This window comes from Ciona intestinalis, chromosome 12 (assembly GCF_000224145.3).
Source record: "Ciona intestinalis chromosome 12, KH, whole genome shotgun sequence".
In the NCBI taxonomy this organism is placed as follows: domain Eukaryota; kingdom Metazoa; phylum Chordata; class Ascidiacea; order Phlebobranchia; family Cionidae; genus Ciona; species Ciona intestinalis.
The window spans coordinates 2,440,146-2,460,976 of NC_020177.2; the positions used below are offsets into that span (position 1 = coordinate 2,440,146).

General features: G+C 34.8%; 3 protein-coding genes and 1 long non-coding RNA gene across 6 annotated transcripts in view; 3 read left to right on the forward strand and 1 right to left on the reverse strand.

Annotated features, from left to right (window-relative positions):
• The window catches only part of LOC100182257 (solute carrier family 23 member 2-like), a 22,468-nt gene extending 19,930 nt beyond the window's left edge, over positions 1–2,538 (forward strand). Inside the window, exons 11-14 of one of the 2 annotated variants that reach the window (XM_026837216.1) lie at positions 194–366; positions 889–1,070; positions 1,371–1,509; positions 1,870–2,538. In XM_026837216.1, coding sequence (XP_026693017.1) covers positions 194–366; positions 889–1,070; positions 1,371–1,509; positions 1,870–2,020 — 645 coding nt within the window. In that variant the 3' untranslated portion in view covers positions 2,021–2,538. The remainder of the gene's footprint in view (positions 1–193; positions 367–888; positions 1,071–1,370; positions 1,510–1,869) is intronic. The other variant, XM_026837217.1, reaches the window with a different exon arrangement.
• Positions 474–20,831, reverse strand: part of LOC108950003 — a 23,219-nt gene continuing 2,861 nt past the window's right edge. Inside the window, exons 2-3 of the long non-coding RNA XR_001975005.2 lie at positions 6,221–6,225; positions 474–486 (exon numbers count right to left, since the gene is read on the reverse strand). This is a non-coding gene — a long non-coding RNA (uncharacterized LOC108950003). The remainder of the gene's footprint in view (positions 487–6,220; positions 6,226–20,831) is intronic.
• LOC100182296 (solute carrier family 23 member 1) lies at positions 5,592–12,874 on the forward strand. Its single transcript, XM_002124156.2, has 13 exons — positions 5,592–5,710; positions 6,040–6,189; positions 6,489–6,655; positions 7,126–7,312; positions 7,729–7,910; positions 8,358–8,478; positions 8,804–8,940; positions 9,498–9,665; positions 10,125–10,245; positions 10,885–11,057; positions 11,654–11,835; positions 12,198–12,327; positions 12,731–12,874. The coding sequence occupies exons 1-13, from the start codon at positions 5,681–5,683 to the stop codon at positions 12,825–12,827; spliced, it is 1,845 nt and encodes a 614-aa protein (XP_002124192.1). The 5' UTR covers positions 5,592–5,680; the 3' UTR covers positions 12,828–12,874.
• The window catches only part of LOC100184618 (solute carrier family 28 member 3-like), a 10,624-nt gene continuing 3,161 nt past the window's right edge, over positions 13,369–20,831 (forward strand). Inside the window, exons 1-11 of one of the 2 annotated variants that reach the window (XM_009862171.3) lie at positions 13,369–13,622; positions 13,727–13,885; positions 14,365–14,498; positions 14,801–14,892; positions 15,904–16,093; positions 16,869–17,010; positions 17,597–17,788; positions 18,397–18,538; positions 19,208–19,353; positions 19,725–19,855; positions 20,260–20,428. In XM_009862171.3, coding sequence (XP_009860473.1) covers positions 13,790–13,885; positions 14,365–14,498; positions 14,801–14,892; positions 15,904–16,093; positions 16,869–17,010; positions 17,597–17,788; positions 18,397–18,538; positions 19,208–19,353; positions 19,725–19,855; positions 20,260–20,428 — 1,434 coding nt within the window. In that variant the 5' untranslated portion in view covers positions 13,369–13,622; positions 13,727–13,789. Of the gene's footprint in view, positions 13,623–13,726; positions 13,886–14,246; positions 14,292–14,364; positions 14,499–14,800; positions 14,893–15,903; positions 16,094–16,868; positions 17,011–17,596; positions 17,789–18,396; positions 18,539–19,207; positions 19,354–19,724; positions 19,856–20,259; positions 20,429–20,831 lie in introns of those variants that run through there. The other variant, XM_026837214.1, reaches the window with a different exon arrangement.

Below are 20,831 nucleotides of genomic sequence, written 5' to 3' on the forward strand. Positions count from 1 at the left end.
CTTATACAACATACAAATCTTACATGGCGTTTTCTTATACATTCTGTATAAAATACGCCTAAGATCATTTTTTTGGAACACGCTTGCCAATTTCCTTTCCAACAATTACAAGACTTTATTCTATGATTATTTGGTGCCGAATGCAACCTGTCACTATAATATTTCCAACTTTAAAAAGATTGGTATGTTTTAGGTTCTCCAAACTGCTGGGGCACTTTTCATTATAATGGGCTGCGTGTCAAAAGTCGGCAGCATATTCGTTACTTTACCAGAGCCGGTGATGGGCGGGATATTTCTCATTATGTTTGGCATGATAGCAGCAGTTGGCTTATCCAATCTACAATACGTTGATATGAACTCGCCAAGGTAGGACACGAAACCTTTTATTTTTAATAAAGTAGAGTGGGGGGAGACGGGACACCTTTAGCACATAATTTCTAAATATTCTGATCATGTTTTAAACAATTAACAACGGTCTATGGGAGTCTTGGAATACGGTTTTAGAATTTGAATGTTCTTTGTTTACGAGAAAATAGAATGAAAAGGTGTCCCATCTTCTCTCACCCTACTATATATTGAATTAAGTTAAATGTAACTTGGTTATTCTGATGATATGGTAAGGCAACGATAGTCGTTAAAGCATAGTTGTTCTGTTTTATACACTCCATGCCTGCTTATGAGCCACCACACATATGTAACTTTGTGGGTCATTGTTTTTTTGTTGTTGCTATAATTTTGACAACCCATTTAGTGACCATTGGGTTGGAACAATGTATTGCCCAAGCACACATGCGCCTATGCTCTATATACAGTTTCGTCTTTGTTCATGTATTAAATAGCGTGCCGAACCATTTCAACAAAAATATGATTTTGTGTATATTTATATAGAAACGTCTTTGCGGTTGGATTCACTCTCTACATGGGCCTCGCTATTCCAGAATGGGTGAAAGGAAATACTAACGCCATTAACACCGGTTCCCCGTTATTTAACGAAGTGTTTACAGTGTTGCTCAGTTCACCAATGTTGGTTTCAGCAATACTGGCAGGAGTGCTGGACAACACGTTACCTGGTAACACTGAAAATATTCTTCGACTGATATAGTACATATATATATTGCCAAAAAAACTTACGTTGGTGAGGTCCTATTGCGACACACGCAAGGGAACATGGGGTGTCGGCCAGAGGTGACTCATTACCCCATACGCATTACTTTACGTTTTCCCATCACTTGTGACAGTTTAAAACGCCTATTTTTGAAATCGCCACTATTATGTCATGTTTTATGATATAACGTCATATTTTGTGATATTGCGTCACAGTGTATGCTATTACGTAATATTTTATGATAACACGTCATATTTTATTATAGTTTGTCATATTCTAGGCACCCGTGAAGAACGGGGATTCACCAAATGGGAGAACAGTGTAGCAAGCGATTTCTCAGATAATACGGATCAGGACGACTACAGCAAAGTCTGCTACAATTTACCATTCTCAACCAATTGCAGGTCAGTTTAAAAACTACATAATGTAGTAGGTTGTGATGGGGTGGTTCTTGTTTAATTCTGTTTTATGGCTCCATTTAGTAGTAAACAAATTATATTTGCATAATTTTATACCAGTAGTTTCTTACTAAATTTGCGTTGTTGTATGTAAACATTGTGGGGAAGATGGGACACTTTTGATTCTATTGTTTCATCTCATTTGGGAGTAAACAAAGAACATTCAAAAAATTATAAAAGCGTATCCTCGCGACTCCCATAAACCAATGGTAATTGTTTGAAACACGGTCCGTATATTTGAGTATTACATGCTAAAGGTGTTCCAACTTCCCCCACCTTACTATATATTAAACTTTTTAATTGCAGACTTGCCAAGTATCTTCCTTTTCTGCCCGAGTTTGACGACCGTGTGAGGCGCAAAAGAGAGCAGGAACTCGAAGAGCAAACTCGCAGGACCGAAATGGGACTTCGGGAGCTCGGAGTCGAAATGAACCTACTGCCAAGCTCGGTCGTTTAACGAAGACAAGGTTTCCGCTGTCAGAAATACTTTTTGACGAATTTGAAGATTTATATACAGAATTTTGGAATGTGAGCTTCGTCTTTAGCGCAAGTAATTTTTTAGTGGCGATCAAAAGGTTTTAGTATTAGTAGAGACAACGTGTAAACAATAATTTATCATCATTTTATTGCAGCAAAGCGCAACGTTGCGAAAGAAAATTATCTCACTTAAGTTGACACCTCAAATGCCTTTTCTCTTCAAAGTGTTTTCATATGTTTAAAGACCGGCCGATATTTTATTGTGTTTAAAATAACATTTAACTTAACAGGCACTAAATTACTGGCACATCTAAATTTAAACTGTATTTGTATACAGTTGTTTTGCTGGCTTTAGATAAAAAAAGCTCCCCTTAAAATGCCTTGTATAAGTCAACTCATATTACATATCTATATGAATATTAGTCTTCATTTTGTCAAAATCAGTTTTCTAAACATTTGTTTACTGTAATGACTATGTAAAAAATAAATAGAATTAGACTAAAAAAATGCCTGATTAATTTGTAGCACCAAACTTTTTTTAGTATCCTGGTGCGCGGAGTTCTAAATTTTCGAATTTATAAAATGTAGCCATACTTGTGGCGCGGTAACGAATATAAATTATCTCTGAAACGATACATCTCTGGCTCACCACTCGGCAAAATATTTGCGGAAGCTTCAAAACTTGAATTCTTTGCATATTTCCCACGCCTAAATACGATCTCTATGTGCACGCATATTTTTCAGATGCTATATCATGTGGAACTTAATAATAATTCCACCGACCACCCTGACGCAGCAGGTGGGCTATATATGCCAGCAGATAGTTCGCACACAACACCTATGTTGTACAATACTGTGGGATAAGATGGGATGACGTGGGCATCTACATTCTAAATCCTATATTTCCTGATCGTGTTTTGATAAATAAAAACGCTTTTTGAGAGTCGTGATGATAGGACTATTCAATTCTGAAAATATTCTTTGTTTACTACCAAACGGGACGAAAAAAGAGAATGAAAATTTGTCCTTTCTTACCCCACCCTACCATATAACGCAACACACGGGAAAATACTATACATTAATTTAGCACAAGCATAATAATTAAGTTACAATTGTACTCAATGTCAAAACATAAGAACATGTGAATTTTTGCTTAGAATTCAACTACCCTAGTATATAATACAGACGAGACACGAAATAAACCAGACAGTGGTATTTTTCACACCAAACGTCAGCGATTGAAGATTACAAGAATATCCTGTTTCACTTAATTACATTATGATGGATAGCACTCCATCAGTCATATAACAAAGCATGGGAATTTGCGAACGTAGCGAAACTACCTGGCCGTCAAAATCTTATCTTTTAAAAAGAAAACCTTACCTTGAAAGAAGATTTTACTCTTCTGTTTTAATTCCCTATAAAGTCGGATAGGGAGAGCTGGGACAACTTTTCATTCTATTTTCTCGTCCAATTTGGCAGCAAACAAAGAACTACAACCGAATTCTAGCGACTCTCAAAGACCGTTGTTAATTGTTTAAAACACGATCAGGATATTTGGATATTATGTGCTAATTGTGTCCCGTCTTACCCCACAGTACTATAATATTTAGCACTGCTTTTAAGTAAGATGAATACCGTTAGCACATATTATCACATATTTCTCAATTCTGTTTTGAACAATTAACAACGCTCTTTTAGATTCGTGAGGATACAGTTATATATAATAGGGTTGGGAAGAAAGGACACCTTTAGCACATAATATATAAACATCCTAACTCTGTTTTAAACTATTAACAACGGTCTATATGGCAGTCGTGAGAACACGGTTTTATAATTATTTGAATGATCTTTGTTTACTACCAAAATGGACGAAAAAAAAACAGGATAAAAAGCTGTCCCATCTCCCCCTACCCTACTATTATTTTTTTGATTAACTGATTTTAATTACCTTAACCATAAACCAATCTTAAAATATTACTAAATATTTCTGCACACTTTATAACAACTAACTATACAGTAACTAAACATAACCAGTTTAAATATGAATGTATAACAGATTCATATTATCTCCACTTTTAAGATTTTATGTATGCCAACTTATTTATGTACCAGCTATTCCTCATGCGCAGAAGAAGAAATTGACAAAAAAAGGGAATAGAGATAAATCAGCAACAAACCGATTTTTTGCCGACGTAAAAGTCTGTGTACTGCAATTTTTGTGTAAAAAAAGGGCAGAAAAGTCTGTTCGGACTAGATAACACCAACGTAATACGTACATAATGTTGCCCGATTGATATTTTCTGTATTTATTTCAATTTTTGTTAAAATTTCGCAGATGATTTAATTTGCTTAATTTAAAGGTTTTGCTTAAAATATTTGTATAAACCTATTATTTGCCTATCTAGGCACAAATGGTCATATGTAGTATTCTATAATGTTAGGTTCCTAAACGACAAGCCATACACGAAGGCTTTGTTTTAGCATTGAGTTATTCCGTTATGCCAAATGCGTGACTTCTGCGCGTATATATTTCTGCATCGTTGTATGATTATCATATTAGATAGTAATATAGTAGGGTGGGGGAAGGTGGGACACCTTTAGCCATCGTATCCAAATATCCTGATCGTGTTTTAAACAATTACCAACAGTCTATGGGAGTCGTGAGGATACGGTTTTATAATTCTTTGAATGTTCACTGTTTACTTCCAAATGCGACGAGAAAATCGATGGAACAGGTGTCCCATTCCCCCCACTCTAATATACATTTGACCAATAAAACGTTAACACCAAGTTAGGGATTTTTGTAAACCGTTTGTTATGTGGTTCGCTCTAGACTTATCTCACCTAACGCGCTCCAAGCATTTGTTGCTTGAAGTTGGCTTCAAGACGCGTGTTCTTGAGTGCGTTCCTCCCTGAGACTTCATTATCGTGTATTGTCTGCATAATAGTATAGTAGTCTACAAAAGAAGTTCATGCTGTGTTTCTTACGTCTACAGTGTTTATAGTTTACGTTGTATATATTTAAAGTTACGAATGAATGAATGAATATAACTTACTTTATCCACGCGTAACCGCGGTAAATGACAGTCGCTATAACACGGGTGTTCATACACCTCGCGCCAGCTTTTAAGTTACCATGTATATATGTTATACTTTTGAGTTTACTTAAATATGCAATTCCCTATATCAATAAAGTCATACTATTTGATTTGGTTATCAAGTAATGACTTAGCTTTAGCATCGGTAAATGATTTATTACCACGAAAGTTTATTCACAGCCAATAAGAATTTACGGAAACTTTTAAATATTTGAACACCATCTAGGTCACGTCAGAGGTGATTTCTAGGCTTTGATTTTGAAGTAAATATGTTAACAGTGAGAAAGGTATTGTGCATTGGCCGGGATGCCCGTATATAAAGATTACACCTTATGGGCTGACATTTTGTTTGCGACCAGATTTAAAGAAAGGGTAATATTGTTGAGGTTAAGTTTTTTAAAGTATCACTGAAATAATTAACATTGCACATTAAATCGGATTTTATAGGCTGTGGTATATGGGTTAAAGTTTTTTTTTTACATTTTATAGACGGTATAGTATAATCTTTAAGATTCAACTTAAATTCTGCAAGTACTAAAATGGACGGAGTAGATAATACATCGTTTGTGGTACGTAGCCTAAATTTATTTACCACTTATGTTTAAAATGGTATGTGAATATAGAATGGTGGGGTAAAGTGAGATGTGTTTTTATTCCCTCTTTATGGTCCCGCTTGGTAGTAAAGAAAGAATATTTGCAATTTATATTCCGAGACTCTAAAAGAGCGTTGGTTGTTGTTCAAAAAAGGCCAAAAGACCGTTGTTAATAGGTTAAAATACGAGGAAATGTGGGATTTATGTGCTTGTAGTATTCGATCTCACCCCACAATATTCTATAGTATTAAACCTTTTCTTTTATTATCATCAGGTCTAAATAATCGTTTTATTTAACAATTTAGAGCAACGAAATTCCACGCTTTAGTAGTAGTGATGACGTGTCGGTGAGTGATCTGACGTCACATGAGGTAGATGACGACGATTCATCAGATCTGTTGTATAAAGTTGATGATGCCCCTGCATGGTATGCATGTGTTGCCTTTGGAATTCAGGTAGGCCTACATAGTGATAGTTTGGACCAACTGTAACTGTGATAGGGTATGTCGTATTTGCGGTTGAAGAGGTGTATTTAGACGTTCGTGGGGTATAACTTGTGTGCCGAAGTTCGCCGCGTATGATTTATATGCAGAAGTTCGCCTCGTATAACTTGTTTGCAGAATCTCTAGTAGGCCGTGGTATAAACCTTTTCGTAAGTTCGCATAACCAAACAAAAACCTTACTGCTTTTAAAAACTTTACGCATATGCCTGTTGGCCTTCCATTTGTAGAGTTATAATGGTAAAATATTTCAGCACTATTTGGTTGCACTTGGGGGCATGGTGGGGCTACCTTTGCTCCTGGCTGGTCCCTTGTGTATTCCTAACGATGACGATGGAGACGTTGCAAGGGCTTTTATCATAAGCACTGTCTTCTTTGTGGCTGGCATATGCACAATGCTACAAACAACTTTTGGGATAAGGTAAATTATATCCAGATGGATGAACTTTCTCTTGAAATATATGACCGTTGTTAATGGTTTAAATTACCATGAAATATGGGATTTAGATGCTTATGTTACAGTACTTCATTTTATCTTCACAATTCTAGTTGTATTTCTACTGAAATAGTATCCATATTAGGTTATTACAATTCAAAATTCATAAGGCTAGATTTAAAGATTAGAACTTGTAAATAACCTAATCATAAAGCCATTTAAAGTATATATATACTTAATATATTCCACAACTGTTGTACCCTACCATACAAAATGTATTGCTGGAAAATTTCATAAGGTAAAAACTTTAGCTTTATTGTACCAACAGTTGTCTGCCATCCAGCACTGTTTGTTTTATGGTACTTTAGAAGCAATGTACAAGCATTTGAGATATTATTTAAACATCATAAATGGTTGGTCAAACTTGGCATCATTTTTAAAGGGTGTTTATCCAGGTTGCCAATCATGCAGGGCGGTACGTTCAGTTTTCTTCCACCTACACTTGCCATTCTGTCTTTGCCTCACAATAAATGCCCTCCAGCTCTACCTAGTGGATTTAACAACGTCTCATACACTCTATATAACGACACAGATGGAAGCATTATTGATGGGACCGAAGTATGGCAGAGGAGAATAAGAGAGGTTATGATAGTTACTTATAAGTATAGAGTAGTGGTTCCCAAACTGGGGTTCGTACAGCAGTTTTAGAGGTTCCGCAATTAAGCAATGATTATGATAAGACAATAAAGCTCTTTCATTTGTGTGGTTTTCGCATTTTACCCTATAGCGTTCTTTAATTTTTATAGGGCCGCAAAATATGAAAATATTTGCAAAGGGTTCACCTGCACCAGGCAAATTTTTTAGAAAAGTTTGGGAACCGCTGGTATAATAGACTATGGTCAGCCATGCCCACAACAAAGTATAGCCTGCCATTGGGAGTGTTTTATACAAAAATCTGGCTTATAATCTCTTAACTGCATCTGTTAAAGGATGTATTTATCACAGACTCACAATGAGTCACAATCTAGCCCTACTTAAATAGTTGGGTCCAATTTCAGGTTCAAGGGGCAATAGCTGTCTCTTCATGTTTGCAAATTTTGCTTGGCTTGACTGGTGCTATTGGTTTTTTACTTCGATTTATTGGACCTTTAACCATTGCCCCTGCTGTTGCATTGATTGGGTTGGACCTCTTTTCCACAGCTTATGGAGATGCATCCACGCAATGGGGAATTGCAATGTTGTAAGTACGGTTTATTATACAGCATTCTGGAATTTTAAAGTATGTTTCCACATATTTTTTATCATTTACAATCTTTTGTTGTGATATAATGAATGTAACTTTCTTTATCCTCACGTAGCCGGAAAGCGACAATCATTATAGCACTGATGTTTTGTTTCATACACCTTGTGCTAGCTTACAAGTTACCACAATTGTAACTCTGCTGGTGATTCTATTTTCGGATTTTTTGTTTTATGTATGGCCCACAGTTTGGACAACCCATTAGTGACCACTGGGTTGGAGAAGTTGCCGTTAATTGTTTGGCCTAAGGAAGCTTTCTCCAACAAAGGTAGCACCGGCAAGCCTTGAACCCATAATCTGCGGATTATAGGCATGTGAACTAACCAACTGTGCCATGCGGCAGACACTTCTTATCGTTTTATTAATCTATTCCTTGTTTTGTCATAGCACATCCTTTGTTCTTATTCTATGCTCACAATACTTAAAGAATGTGAATATTCCATTTCCACATTACTCAATGAAAAAGAAATTTACTTGGAAAAAAGCTCCAATTTTTAAGATGTTCCCTGTAAGTAACTTTACAAATCACCATTAAAAATATTGTAATATTTTTTTATTAAAACTTTTATACAATTCATATAAGTATATTTCTTGATACAAAAAAGTTATCACATATGTAACTATAAGGGTAATTGTTTTTTATATAGGCTAATGTATGGCTAAAAATTTAGACAACCCATTAGTGACCAATACTTTGGACAAATTGCTGTTAAGTGTCTTGCCCAAGGATACATACGCCCACAATGGTAGCAGCGACGAGCCTTGAACCCATAACATCTCTGTGAAAGTAAAGTGTGCTAAAAATCTTTTAGGTCAGTTGTATTATAACACAGGTACTGTTTGCGTTGGTACTGGCGTGGCTACTCTGCCTTATTCTAACAGAATGTAATGCTCTACCAAGCGACCCAGACAATCCTGCATATAAAGCTAGGACAGATATAAAGCTTAACGTTTTGTACAAAGCCCCATGGTAAGATAATTTATCATATTAGCCTGTGTAGGCTGCACATTTTATGTTAGTACATTTTTGTGATCCTGTTAGTTCTTCTCTATATTTGTTTGTTTAAAATAAACATCTAATGAAGATTGTTTTATTTTTAATCCTATTTTTTTTCGGCAACGCTAAAAGGTTGGTTTTCACATATAAATATTTTATATTTTATTTTTTTCATATTTTGTTAAAGAGTATTCTCTAACAAAGACTAACATAAATAAAATTGACTCTCATTTTTAAACCAAACCTTTGAAAAGAACACAATTGTGCCGTATATATATATATATACTGATTGTAATGTTTGTATTCAAACGTGTCGGAAAATCTGTGTAATAAAAATCTAAAAAAAAAATGATCACCTACAAAGTAACATACATAGTAACTAGCAATCTGTCACAAGGTGTATGAACACCCGCGTTATAACGACTGTCACCACGCGAAGATGAAGCATGTTACATTCATTCATTCATCTTAAAATTTCGGTCATGCTATACGTAGAACCATATTACAAATAAGTTGAGTATTTATTTCAGGTTTCGGTTTCCTTACCCGGGGCAGTGGGGATTACCCCGGGTGACTCTTGCTGGGGTGATAGGAATGATGGCTGGGGTTGTGGCGGGGATTGTTGAATCGATTGGGGATTACTACGCATGTGCAAGACTCTCTGGGGCCCCTAACCCCCCCACCCATGCTATTAACAGGTAGGACAAAACATCTTCATATTTTACTCTTTTTTAATTTTTTATTTTTTTTTTATAATACATGACTGTTTTTAGTATAATATCTTTTAGTATAATATAAGTATAAAGATTTGCTGTGTGATTTTTTTGTCTGTATTAATAATACTATATTAGACGGCCCATTAGCAGACATTGTTTAAAGCAATTGCTATTCCGTATCTTTCCAGGGGTTCTGTAGGAACAAATACCATTATCTGTCTATTTTTTAAAGTTTTGCTTCAATAAATGTAGTCTGCCTATAATAGATAAGCTGTTGCGATCATATATTGCACAGCGTTTTTGCGTTCTAGGGTTTCAGCTGCTGTTTTAATGAAAACTAATGTATTGTAACAGAACTAAAATTTGGTTTAAAACAGCTTCACTTATATTAGAAATCAGTTTTAATTTTTTTAATCAATAATTGGTTTAATATATTTTCAGGGGAATTCTTATGGAGGGGTTTGGCTGCTTGCTGGCGGGTGTCATTGGGACAAGCACGGCTACAACCTCCTTCAGTGAAAATATTGGAGCAATTGGAATCACAAGAGTTGGAAGTAGAAGGGTGGGTTGGATAAGTTTACAAATATTTATAAGCGAAGTGGACTATATTCTTATGCTTACTGTCAAGTAAATGTATATATGACGTAATTGTGATACTTTTTAGACTTTATATTCATTGTCAAGTTAAAAAGGATTTTTAATACATTTGCACATGTGGTGTATTGACAGTTATAACATAGGTGTCTTCTTAAATACCATCATTGAGACACATTTGGTGTATTTATATCTATACTACATGGTTACTGTCAAGGTATAACATGGGTATCTTCTTATACACCAAACACAGGCCGAGTATTCTTAAACCTCATCCTAACTATTGAATTGTAATGTGTGCGCCTATTGTTCAACTTCAATTGCAATGAATAACATGTAACAGTAATACCATAATAATAACTCCTATTTGTCTCATCGATTACGGTAGCGAAGATTTAGAAATATTTTAATCGAAAAGGCTGGATATAGTGGCAAAACAACAGTTGTTAAAACACCCTTGCAATTAAAAACATATTTACATTTAATTGGAAGAAAACGAGTGTGGTCGCTACACTTAGAGGAGAAATGAGCCATTTTTAAAAATTAAGTTGAACTTTTAATATAAACATAAGGACCCATACAATAAGAGCATAATCCTCCATCCCAGGTCCTGCAAGTAGCTGGCTTCATCTTCTTCATCCTTGGGATGCTTAGCAAGTTTGGGAGCATCTTCGTCACGATCCCGGATCCAGTGATCGGAGGTTTGTTCTGTGTGATGTTTGGGATGATCGCGGCAGTCGGACTCAGCAACTTGCAGTATGTGGATCTTAATTCACCCAGGTCAGTGGAGAATTAAGGTTGCATGCTTAGATGCATGTATTGTATGCTGATGTATTTTTACAGCGTAATGTAATATGATGTTCATACTTTTAGTTGTAGTTTTTCCTTGTAAAAGATAATTGCAATGCAAAATTGAAAGACAGACACGAAATAACTCGGACATAGCAGTTTTTGTGATGTACTGTGGTGTCACTAACATTTATTTTAGATGAATGAATGTACTTTATCTCGCCTGGCTAGAAAGCGTTGTTATAACACGGGTGTTCTGTTTCATACACCTTGTGCCAGCTTACGAGTTACCGTGTATGTTGCTTTGTGGGTAATTTTTTATATTTATGGCTGATAATGGACAACCCATTAGTGACCACTGGGTTGGAGCAATTGCTGTTAAGTGTCTTGCCCAACGACACACACTCCTACAAGGCTAGCTGTGACAAGCATTGAACCCAATACTTCTGGGTTAGAAGCAAGCCTGCTAACCACTTTGCACCGGTGACGGACAAATGCTGTGTGTGGCGTGTGGGTGTGACTTTCAAGGTTCCTGTATTAGAGACCATTAATTTCTCAGGTTTTATAGCCGAAACTTGTTATTACAGGAATCTGTTTATAATTGGTTTCTCTATCTTCATGGGATTAACAGTGCCAGAATGGATGAAAGCAAACCAAGGTGTTATACAGACTGGGGTGATGGAGATCGACCAAATATTATCTGTGCTTCTGGAAACTTCCATGCTAGTTGGTGGAATACTTGCTCTTGTATTTGATAACACAATTCCAGGTAACTACTGTTGTGGTATGTGGATTTTGGATCAGTCTGGTCTCTTCCAAGTCTTTGAAAAAAAGCAGATTTTGCAAAGTGGTTAGTGCGCCCGCCTGTAATTACTCCAACCAAGTGGTAACTAATTTGTAGTCCAAATTTTCAGCAATACATAAAAAAATCCAAAAAATAACCACCCACAAAGTAACATTCTTGGTAACTTGTTAAGCTGGCATAAGGTGTATGAACACCTGTGTATAAGGATAAGTTACATTCATTCATTTATATTGACCAAAAAAACTTGACAAAAGATATTTCCTTAACAATTAAATTATGTTTAAACAAGTATTTTTACACATATTTATTCCTTAAAATTTACCTAGGTACTGAAAGTGAACGTGGTATTGTAAAATGGCGAAACGCTAAGAACGGTAATGAGGTTCTTGACGAGAAAACTTTGCTTCAACAGGAAGCAGATTGTTACAAACTTCCCTTCCCGACTAATTGCTGCAGGTTTGGTATACTGAAGTTACAGATTCAATTTTTTTTATTTGGCTTTATCCGGCTCTGTGGCAAAATGGTTAGCGTGCCTGCTTCCAACCCAGGGTTAATGGGTTCAAGGCTCGTCGCTGCTACAATATTTTATGGGATTATGTGCTCTTGGGCATGACACTTAACAGCAGTTGCTCCAACCCAGTGGCCACTAATGGGTCTTTTAAATTATCAGCCATACATAAAAAATTAAAACTTTCCTCAAAAAATAATAATACACAAAGTAATATACATGGTAACTCGTAAGCTGGCACAGGCTGTACAAAACAGTACCCGTGTTATAACTACTGTCGTTTTCAAGCCACGCGAAGATAAAACAAGTTACATTTATTCATTCGTTTTATAATCTACATTCTATATTCAGGTTTTCTCGGTATATTCCCATTTTGCCAGAGTTTATGGGCAGGTACGATGGAGATGTAGAAAAAGGACAAAGCATGAACTTTGTCACCAAGTTTTAATGTGAAATGTAGTCTATTTGTACGTAAATAAAAATACAAAATATTTTGAAGCTGTTGTGTTGTTTTTCTACTCATCTTGTCTGTTACCCAGGTATAATTTCAAACTAATCTTTATTACTGCACAAAAGAATCTTTGTTTTAACATTTTTACTTGGTGCTAATATTTTAACTTCTTGAGATTTCCATTCTGTTTGCTGCCACACATAACTGGTAAGAATGCTTTTTGTGTTTCCAAAATTGGGGTGCAGTCTCGGATTCGATATTCTGTTGTGGTTATATTTCTACCTATATCATGTTAGTTGAATAAATAATGATTTTTTTGCTACTGATTTTCCTACTTAAATTTTCATTCATTTATTCAGAAATGGGTTATTATACTCTGGTAATTAAACAAATAACATGTGTATTGTTGGCCTAATGTTGGCTTACTTAGACCTTATTGTATACTCGCTTTGATTCGATGAACAAACAACTTTGGGGTTTGCTTGCGGCAAACATGAAGATTGAAGGATTTATTGGAATATTACACTTATTAGTTAAAAATTAACTTGAGCAGTTCCTGTTGGCGTTTGTATGTGAAGCAATCTAAAATGTTTGTGCATTAAACTGCAGTATAAGTGCTTGGGCAAAACGAGCTGTTAGTGTGTTTAAAAATGAGTAATGGAATTGATAATTTTATTATTGCAATGTGAATAACCCAGAACTTAATGAAACACATCAAATTCATTTTACAGTGACAGAATGTGTAGTTAGGAATATTAGGTGGGAATTACACTGTTTTAAAGAAAATAAAAGGTAAGTGGCCCACATTTAAAATAAACTTAAAAACTGAATAATGTTAAAACATTGTTCATTTCAGTTATAGAAGTCCGTGGTTTAAATGTAACATTTTATTTCAGAATAATCGTTTCCACGTAAAAGTATTTTGATTGCTATTGATTCACTTGCGCCAAACATAAATAATGAGTAAAAACGACGCAAGCATGACGTCATTCAGCACTATACCAGAAAAAACTCCCGAAAAACTTCCCAACGGTGAAAGCAATCAAGCTTTCGAGGTAAAAAATGTTTAATACCATTTTAGCTTGAAATCTATACCTTAATATACTGAATCAGGTGTGTTCATGTTTTTTTTTAATATTTACTTCTTTATTTGTTTTTGTGTGATAAAAAAGCGTGATGTATTCCGTTATAGAGGTTGTTTATGTTAAGAGCAACACCAGGTTATTCCCCGGCAACCGGGTATTGGCTATTTTCTTACATATAGTAGGATGGGAAGGATGGGACACCTTTTAGTTCTGTTTTCTCGTCCAATTTGATAGTAAACAAAAAACATTTAAAAGAATTATAAAACTGTATTCTCGCGACTCCCATAGACTGTTGTTAATTGTTTAAAACAGGATCAGATAATTGGAAATCATGTGCTAAAGTGTCTCGTCTCCCCCCCCACTACTATAAAAAAAGGTCATGTTTTTACTGATTTAACACAAATGTACGTCAACGCCTAAAAACTTGATTTGTAAAGTATCTTCATTAGGATGACGATAGCGTGTGCAAAAGTGATGAAAAACAGCAAATTGAAACTGCCATCCAGGAATTAAAGGAACAAATAACCGATGATGATCATGAAGATCTCTACTTTGATGAAAGCAAAGTTAATCCTGTTGTTAAGTAAGCAATGAACTCCTTCTACTAAACATATCAAAAGATTTTTTGGTGTTTTCTGGGAGTTGTTTTTTTTTCTGGATTTTTTTTTTGCGTTGGTTATAATTGTTAAATTAAAATGAGTTACAGCAAAGTAAAGATATCAATCTATTTTTTTGAGTTTACTTAAACTGCATTATGAGTGTAGTCTATCAATTTTTCTATTTATGGTTACAATTTTAAATTCTTATTTGTTTTCCAGTTTTCTTAAGATTGTAGTAAAGATAGACATAGCGTAAGAAAAATAAACTGTTTTAATTTTGTTTTAGAATTCTTATTTCTCCCGTCAAAATGTTGGAGGAATTATTCAACAGGTACAAGCGTTTTATACCCATCATAGTTGTGGTGATCATATTTCTAGGTAAGGCTTTTAAGATTCGGAAACATTGTATACTATTATTATATTAGCTCTACAATAAATAAATAAATCAAACCAGCCTATAGCCCTAGAATAGTTGGTTAGGGAACCTGCCTCTAACCCAGAGGTAATGGGCTCAAGGCTCGTTACTGCTACTATGTGGGCGTCTGTGTCCTTGGGCAAGACACTTAGCGCAATTACTCCGACCCAATGGTCACTAACGGGTTGTCCAAATTATCAGCAACACATAAAAAAAATGAAAAATTCCCCTCGAAAAATAATTACCAAGAACTTAACATACTTGGTAACTCGCAAGCTGGCACGAGGTGTATGGAACAGAACACCCCTGTTATAATGACTGTCGTTATCAGCCACACCAGGATTAAGTTCATTCATTTACCAACTGTTTTTCTCTTACTAATATAAATTAGGAATCGTAGAAGGATTACTTGATGCAGACAGGGGCGGACCAACTTGATTTTTTAGGGTGTAGGTCTCAGAATAGATTTTTTGTTACTGATTCCATGGCAAAAAATGACATTATGCGAAAAAAAATTGTTTAGTAAAACACGCCTCTTTTTCGCCTAAAACACGCCCCTTTTACGCCTTGATGTACGTATCTTAGTTTAATAGGAAATGACTCAACCTCTAGTCATTGTAAGAGCATTTTAAAGTCAATAAAACACTAAACTGTTTAATGTATAGTATGGTGGGGTGAGATGGGATACCTTTAGCACATAATATCTAAATATCTGAATGGTGTTTAAAACAGTTAACAACGGTTTGTTGGAGTCAAGAGTTTAAGGTTCTTTGTTTACTAACAAATAGGATAAGAAAATAGAATAAATAGCTGCTTCATTTTACCCCACTTTACTTTAATAAAAGTAATTATATAATTTTTTTAATATATATACTCTTTTTTTATTGGGGCAGGGCGACTGTTTCCTGCCCTACCATGATGTCCGCCACTGGTTTTTAAATTAATCGCATTTTCATATCAACATTACTTACCAGGTGTTACAGCTTACATGGTCGTGGCTTTGATATGGAACTTCAACCGAGCTCTCACGTTAATGGTGATATGGCTTGTAGTGGTAGCATACAACATATATGCTTTCATACGAGATTATTTTGGGAATGATCTAATGCCTTATCTTAAGCCTGTGTATAAGACAGTCAACAAAAATATGTTCTGGTTACAATGGTAAGTTTTATGGCGGAAATCTTTAAAGAAATATCTAATTTTAAATATGCGACTCTGTTATTAGGATTATTGTATTTTGGCTAAAACAGTATTAACCTTTTTTTATTTTATTTTTTAAATGTACTATATTCTTAAAACAGTAAAAAACTTTAGTAATAATGGTTTTAGTGGCACAAATTTTGATTCTGATTGTACTAAAATTGATATAACAAAGTTATTTTGTTGAATTTTTTTGATTAGTTATTGTACTTTAACCTGTAGTTTAGTATTTGTTCGCGCATGACGGTTATGCAACCTCATTCTGCTGGGTAAACATCTCTATGTAATTAATGCCAATATTGGTGACTTTTTGATATGTGTTACCTCGATTGTAGTGAAAATATAACACTCAATTTAGTTTAGCTTAGCAGTTAATGTGCATAACATGCATGTCACATTGTTTTTCTAATCGATATTAAAAACTATGTTATTTGAAAGAACATATATAAACCAACAACAAAGAATTGTTTTTACTGCTTAGTAATAAATGATATAGTACTGTAGGGTGAGATAGCACACACATAATATCTAAATATCCTGATTATGTTTATGTATTATGTTTAACAACATATAAGTATTATGTTTAACAACAATGGCATATAAAAGCTGTGATGATACAGTCTTATAAATCTTTGAATGTTCTTTGTTTACTACCAAATGGGACGAGAAACAGAATGAAAAAGTCTCCCATCCCACCCTACTATACACATTATTTCTTTACATTGTCAATTTCTAGGGTTTTTGTTGCATGTGTGGTGGGGGGCTTGGCTACATGGATTGCGATAGACACTTCAAAACGACCGGAACAACTTATTTCTGGCGCTGGATATTTGGTTTTCTTGTTCATTTTATTTCTAACCTCAAAACACCCAGAAAGGGTAGGTGCTGTATTAAATCAGGGGTGATTAACTATTAGGGCCATTTCATTGCATATTTTTCACTGCCTGCTGGATCTTTTTTTGGTTCTTAATATGTACACCAAATTTAATAGAATTTGAACAATACTTGCCAAAAAATGAATTAATTATGAGTTAGTAAAAATTTTGTGACACTTGCAAACCAGTTGTAAAGCATACTGATGTGCTGTGGCATGCTCCTTGCCCACCATCTAAACACAATTTGATATTTCTGTATTAGAGAAGCCACAGATTTATTTTCTATTCTATATGGATGGGGTCCTGTCGCAAGATGCTTGGGACGGTTAGGATTATTGAGTCAATATAATATTAATAACTTTAGATGTCTCCCTGATTACAGTAGCAAAGATTGTAGAATATTTAAACAATAAGACAGTTTATGGTGACAAAACAACAGATGTTAAAACACACTTATTGTTAAAAACATATTTACATTTTTTTTTGAAAGAAGCATGGTAAGCCTTCACCATTTGTGTTTAAATATTTTCAAGTTAAACTTCTTTTGCAAATCAAAATGTGTGTAAAGGTTTAATTTCTTTATCAACAGGTTCGATGGAGGCCTGTCTTCTGGGGTTTATTGATCCAAGTTTGCCTTGGAATGTTTATCCTTCGTACACAAGCGGGCTTTGATGCTTTTAACTGGTTGGGAAATATTTTTCAAACTTTTATCAACTATGCAGATGAGGGAGCTCGATTTTTATATGGGGATGATTTTGCTGACCATTATTTTGCAATGAAAGTGAGTGTCCACTGATGTATGTATTATATATTTAAAAATATTTGAACTTTATATGAGAACTCAAGTTTAATTTTGTATGTACTATACATCTGAAAGATGTATGTGTTATATATCTGATATCAACACTATTAGCAAACCTATTAATGCTGTCTTCTAGTTGACATAATAACATTTTTTTGGTTAGGCATTGTGGGCGTATGTGTCCTAGTGCAAGACACTTAACGAGAATTGCTCCAACCCAGTGGTCACTAATTGATTGTCCAAATTGTCAGACGTACAAAATAAAACAATCAGTCATAAAGTTACACATAGGATATTTGTAAATTTGCATATAGTATATGAAACAGAACATTTGTGTTTCCATTTTATTCCACGTGGGTAAGGCCCCACAGCGTGGCACGCCATGGGCTGTAGGATTTAGGCCACAATTGACCCATTACCCCAACACCTGGGGTGCTACTGCATGGACCTGAACATCCGTCACCTATTAACCAAGTTACATTCGTTCATCCATCTAAATGGGGTTGACAATGGTTTTCTGATAAACCTTTCCCTATAAATATATGATCGAAAAAAACATAAAACTAATTCACATTCCTTCCCTTTAGGTTCTGTCCATTGTTATTTACTTTGGAGCTTTTATATCAGTGATGTATTACATTGGAGCAATGCAGTGGCTGATATTTAAGATTGCTTTTCTCATGCAAATCACACTCGGGACTTCCGCAACTGAATCCATGGTGGCAGCAGGTATGAGATGTAATAATAATTACAATTATTTTAATACATTCAACCAAAGTAATACCTTAGTTTTATAAATGCGATTAAGTATTTAGGTTGTGTGGTCCTTTTTGTGTGTTTTTGTACTTTGAGGTACTAGGTTCAAAGTTCACAGTGGGCGGTTGATATGTGTGCCTGGCTCCAATCCTATGACCTCCGGAAAAACGTTATGCGTAAGAGTTAAAATAGGGGCTATATCATACGTTTAGGCACAGTTTGATTACCAACACAGCTTTTACCTTGTAAGTGTAATGTGTTTATACAGACAGAGCTAAAATTCACCACTTTAATCAATCGTTTTTTTTATGATTGACACTTATGTTTGTAGTAACTGCACTTTAACAATGTAAACAATAGAATTTGTTAAAATTTAAACAATAAAAATGACATGTATACATAAAACCTCACCTATATAGAATAAAACGTAATTGCTAACAACACATTAAGGACCAACGTTTTGGCTTAATTTTTGTGTATTACCTTTTTAAAGCACCAGATTCGTACTGTATTTCTTTACACAAGAATCGTCTATAAGCACCAGATCAGGGTCAGATTCAAGGTATCTAACAGTCAACAAAAACATATTTAGCTCAACAATTTCGTTACCCTTTTGGTCAAAAAATCATTTCTATTTTGCAGGAAACATATTTGTGAGCATGACCGAATCTCCATTGCTTATTCGGCCTTATATAAATGACCTTACCACATCTGAACTGCATGCTGTTATGACTGCTGGCTTTGGAACAATTGCTGGAAGTGTGTTGGGTGCTTATCTAGGTTTTGGGGTGAGTGTTATAGTTATAGTATTGTAATTGCATATATCATATGTGTGTCTTTTTTTAAACGTAATATTTAAAACTTTCGTCCAGTTTAAAATATAATTTAAGGTTTTTTTTAATATTTTTAAGATGACCTATGAAAGCTATTCACACACTCATAAAGGTTGTTTTGTAACTTTCAAGTCTATTTATTCATATTTCACTCTGACTTTATGGTTTATAGTATACCAATAACACATAGGTGTTTGCAAGCCATAAAATCAAAGTAGTAAACTTTCTAAGCTATTTTAATGTTAACGATCTAATAAGCTGTTTCCATAACCTGCATTTGCTAAAATGCGGCATTGAATCACAATTACAAAACCGGTTTATTCCAGATTAAAGCGGTATACGTGATCATGGCGTGCTTCATGGCTGCACCTTGCGCACTCGCTGTGTCAAAACTTGTTTATCCCGAAACAAAGAAATCAAAGTTTTTATCGTATGAGGGTTTGGTGGTAGAAAGCGAGTGAGTATTTTGTTTCTATGTAATCAGTGAACCATGGAATATACATTTTTACTTATTTTTTATTAAATTCCAAAAAAAGTTTTTATTGCAATTTTTGTAAACCATAAATTATGTTACAGAATCTTGTAGTCTTAACATGTGCATATACCTTTATATATATATTAATATACTTTTCCTATTTCCTTGAAACACATGGGCGCAATAAATCTTTTTTTTGAAACTTTCTTGTATTTTATTTTAAATGTAACTTATTTAGTCTTGCGATGCGAGCAATGGCAGTCATTATACCATGTGTGTTCTGTTTCAAACACCTCGTGCTCGTTTATGAGTTACCACATATGTAACTATAACTATTGGATGGTTAATTTTTTTAATTTTAGTTAAAATATCCTATTTATTTTCAGTGGTTATCGTAACATTGTAGAAGCTGCTTCAGCTGGAGCTTCACAAGCTATTCCTGTTGTTTTAAATGTCGGTGCAAATCTGATTGCATTTATTTCACTTTTAGCTGCAGTTAATGGCTTTCTTAATTGGTTTGGGGGTCTCCTTAATTGCCCTGAACTAAGTTTTCAGGTAAAATTTGCTAATTTAACTGTGCCAAGGTTTATAAATATGAATGAATGTAATATACTTTATCCTCGCATGGCCAGAAAACGACAGTCGTTATAACACGAGTGTTTAAACACCATGTGCCAGCTTACGAGTTACCATTTATGTTACTTTGTGAATGATTAAGTATGAATGATAGTTTAAACAACCAGTTAGTGACTACTGGGTTAGAGCAATTGCCATTAAGTGTCTTGCCTAAGGACATACGCTCACAATGGCAGCGGCAACAAGCCTTGAATGAATGTCTGGCGATGTGGCATAGTGGTTAGCACGCCTGCCTGTAACCATTAGGTAATGGGTTCAAGGCTCGTCGCTGCTACCATTGTGGGGGTATGTCGTCCTTGGGCAAGACACTTAACGACAATTG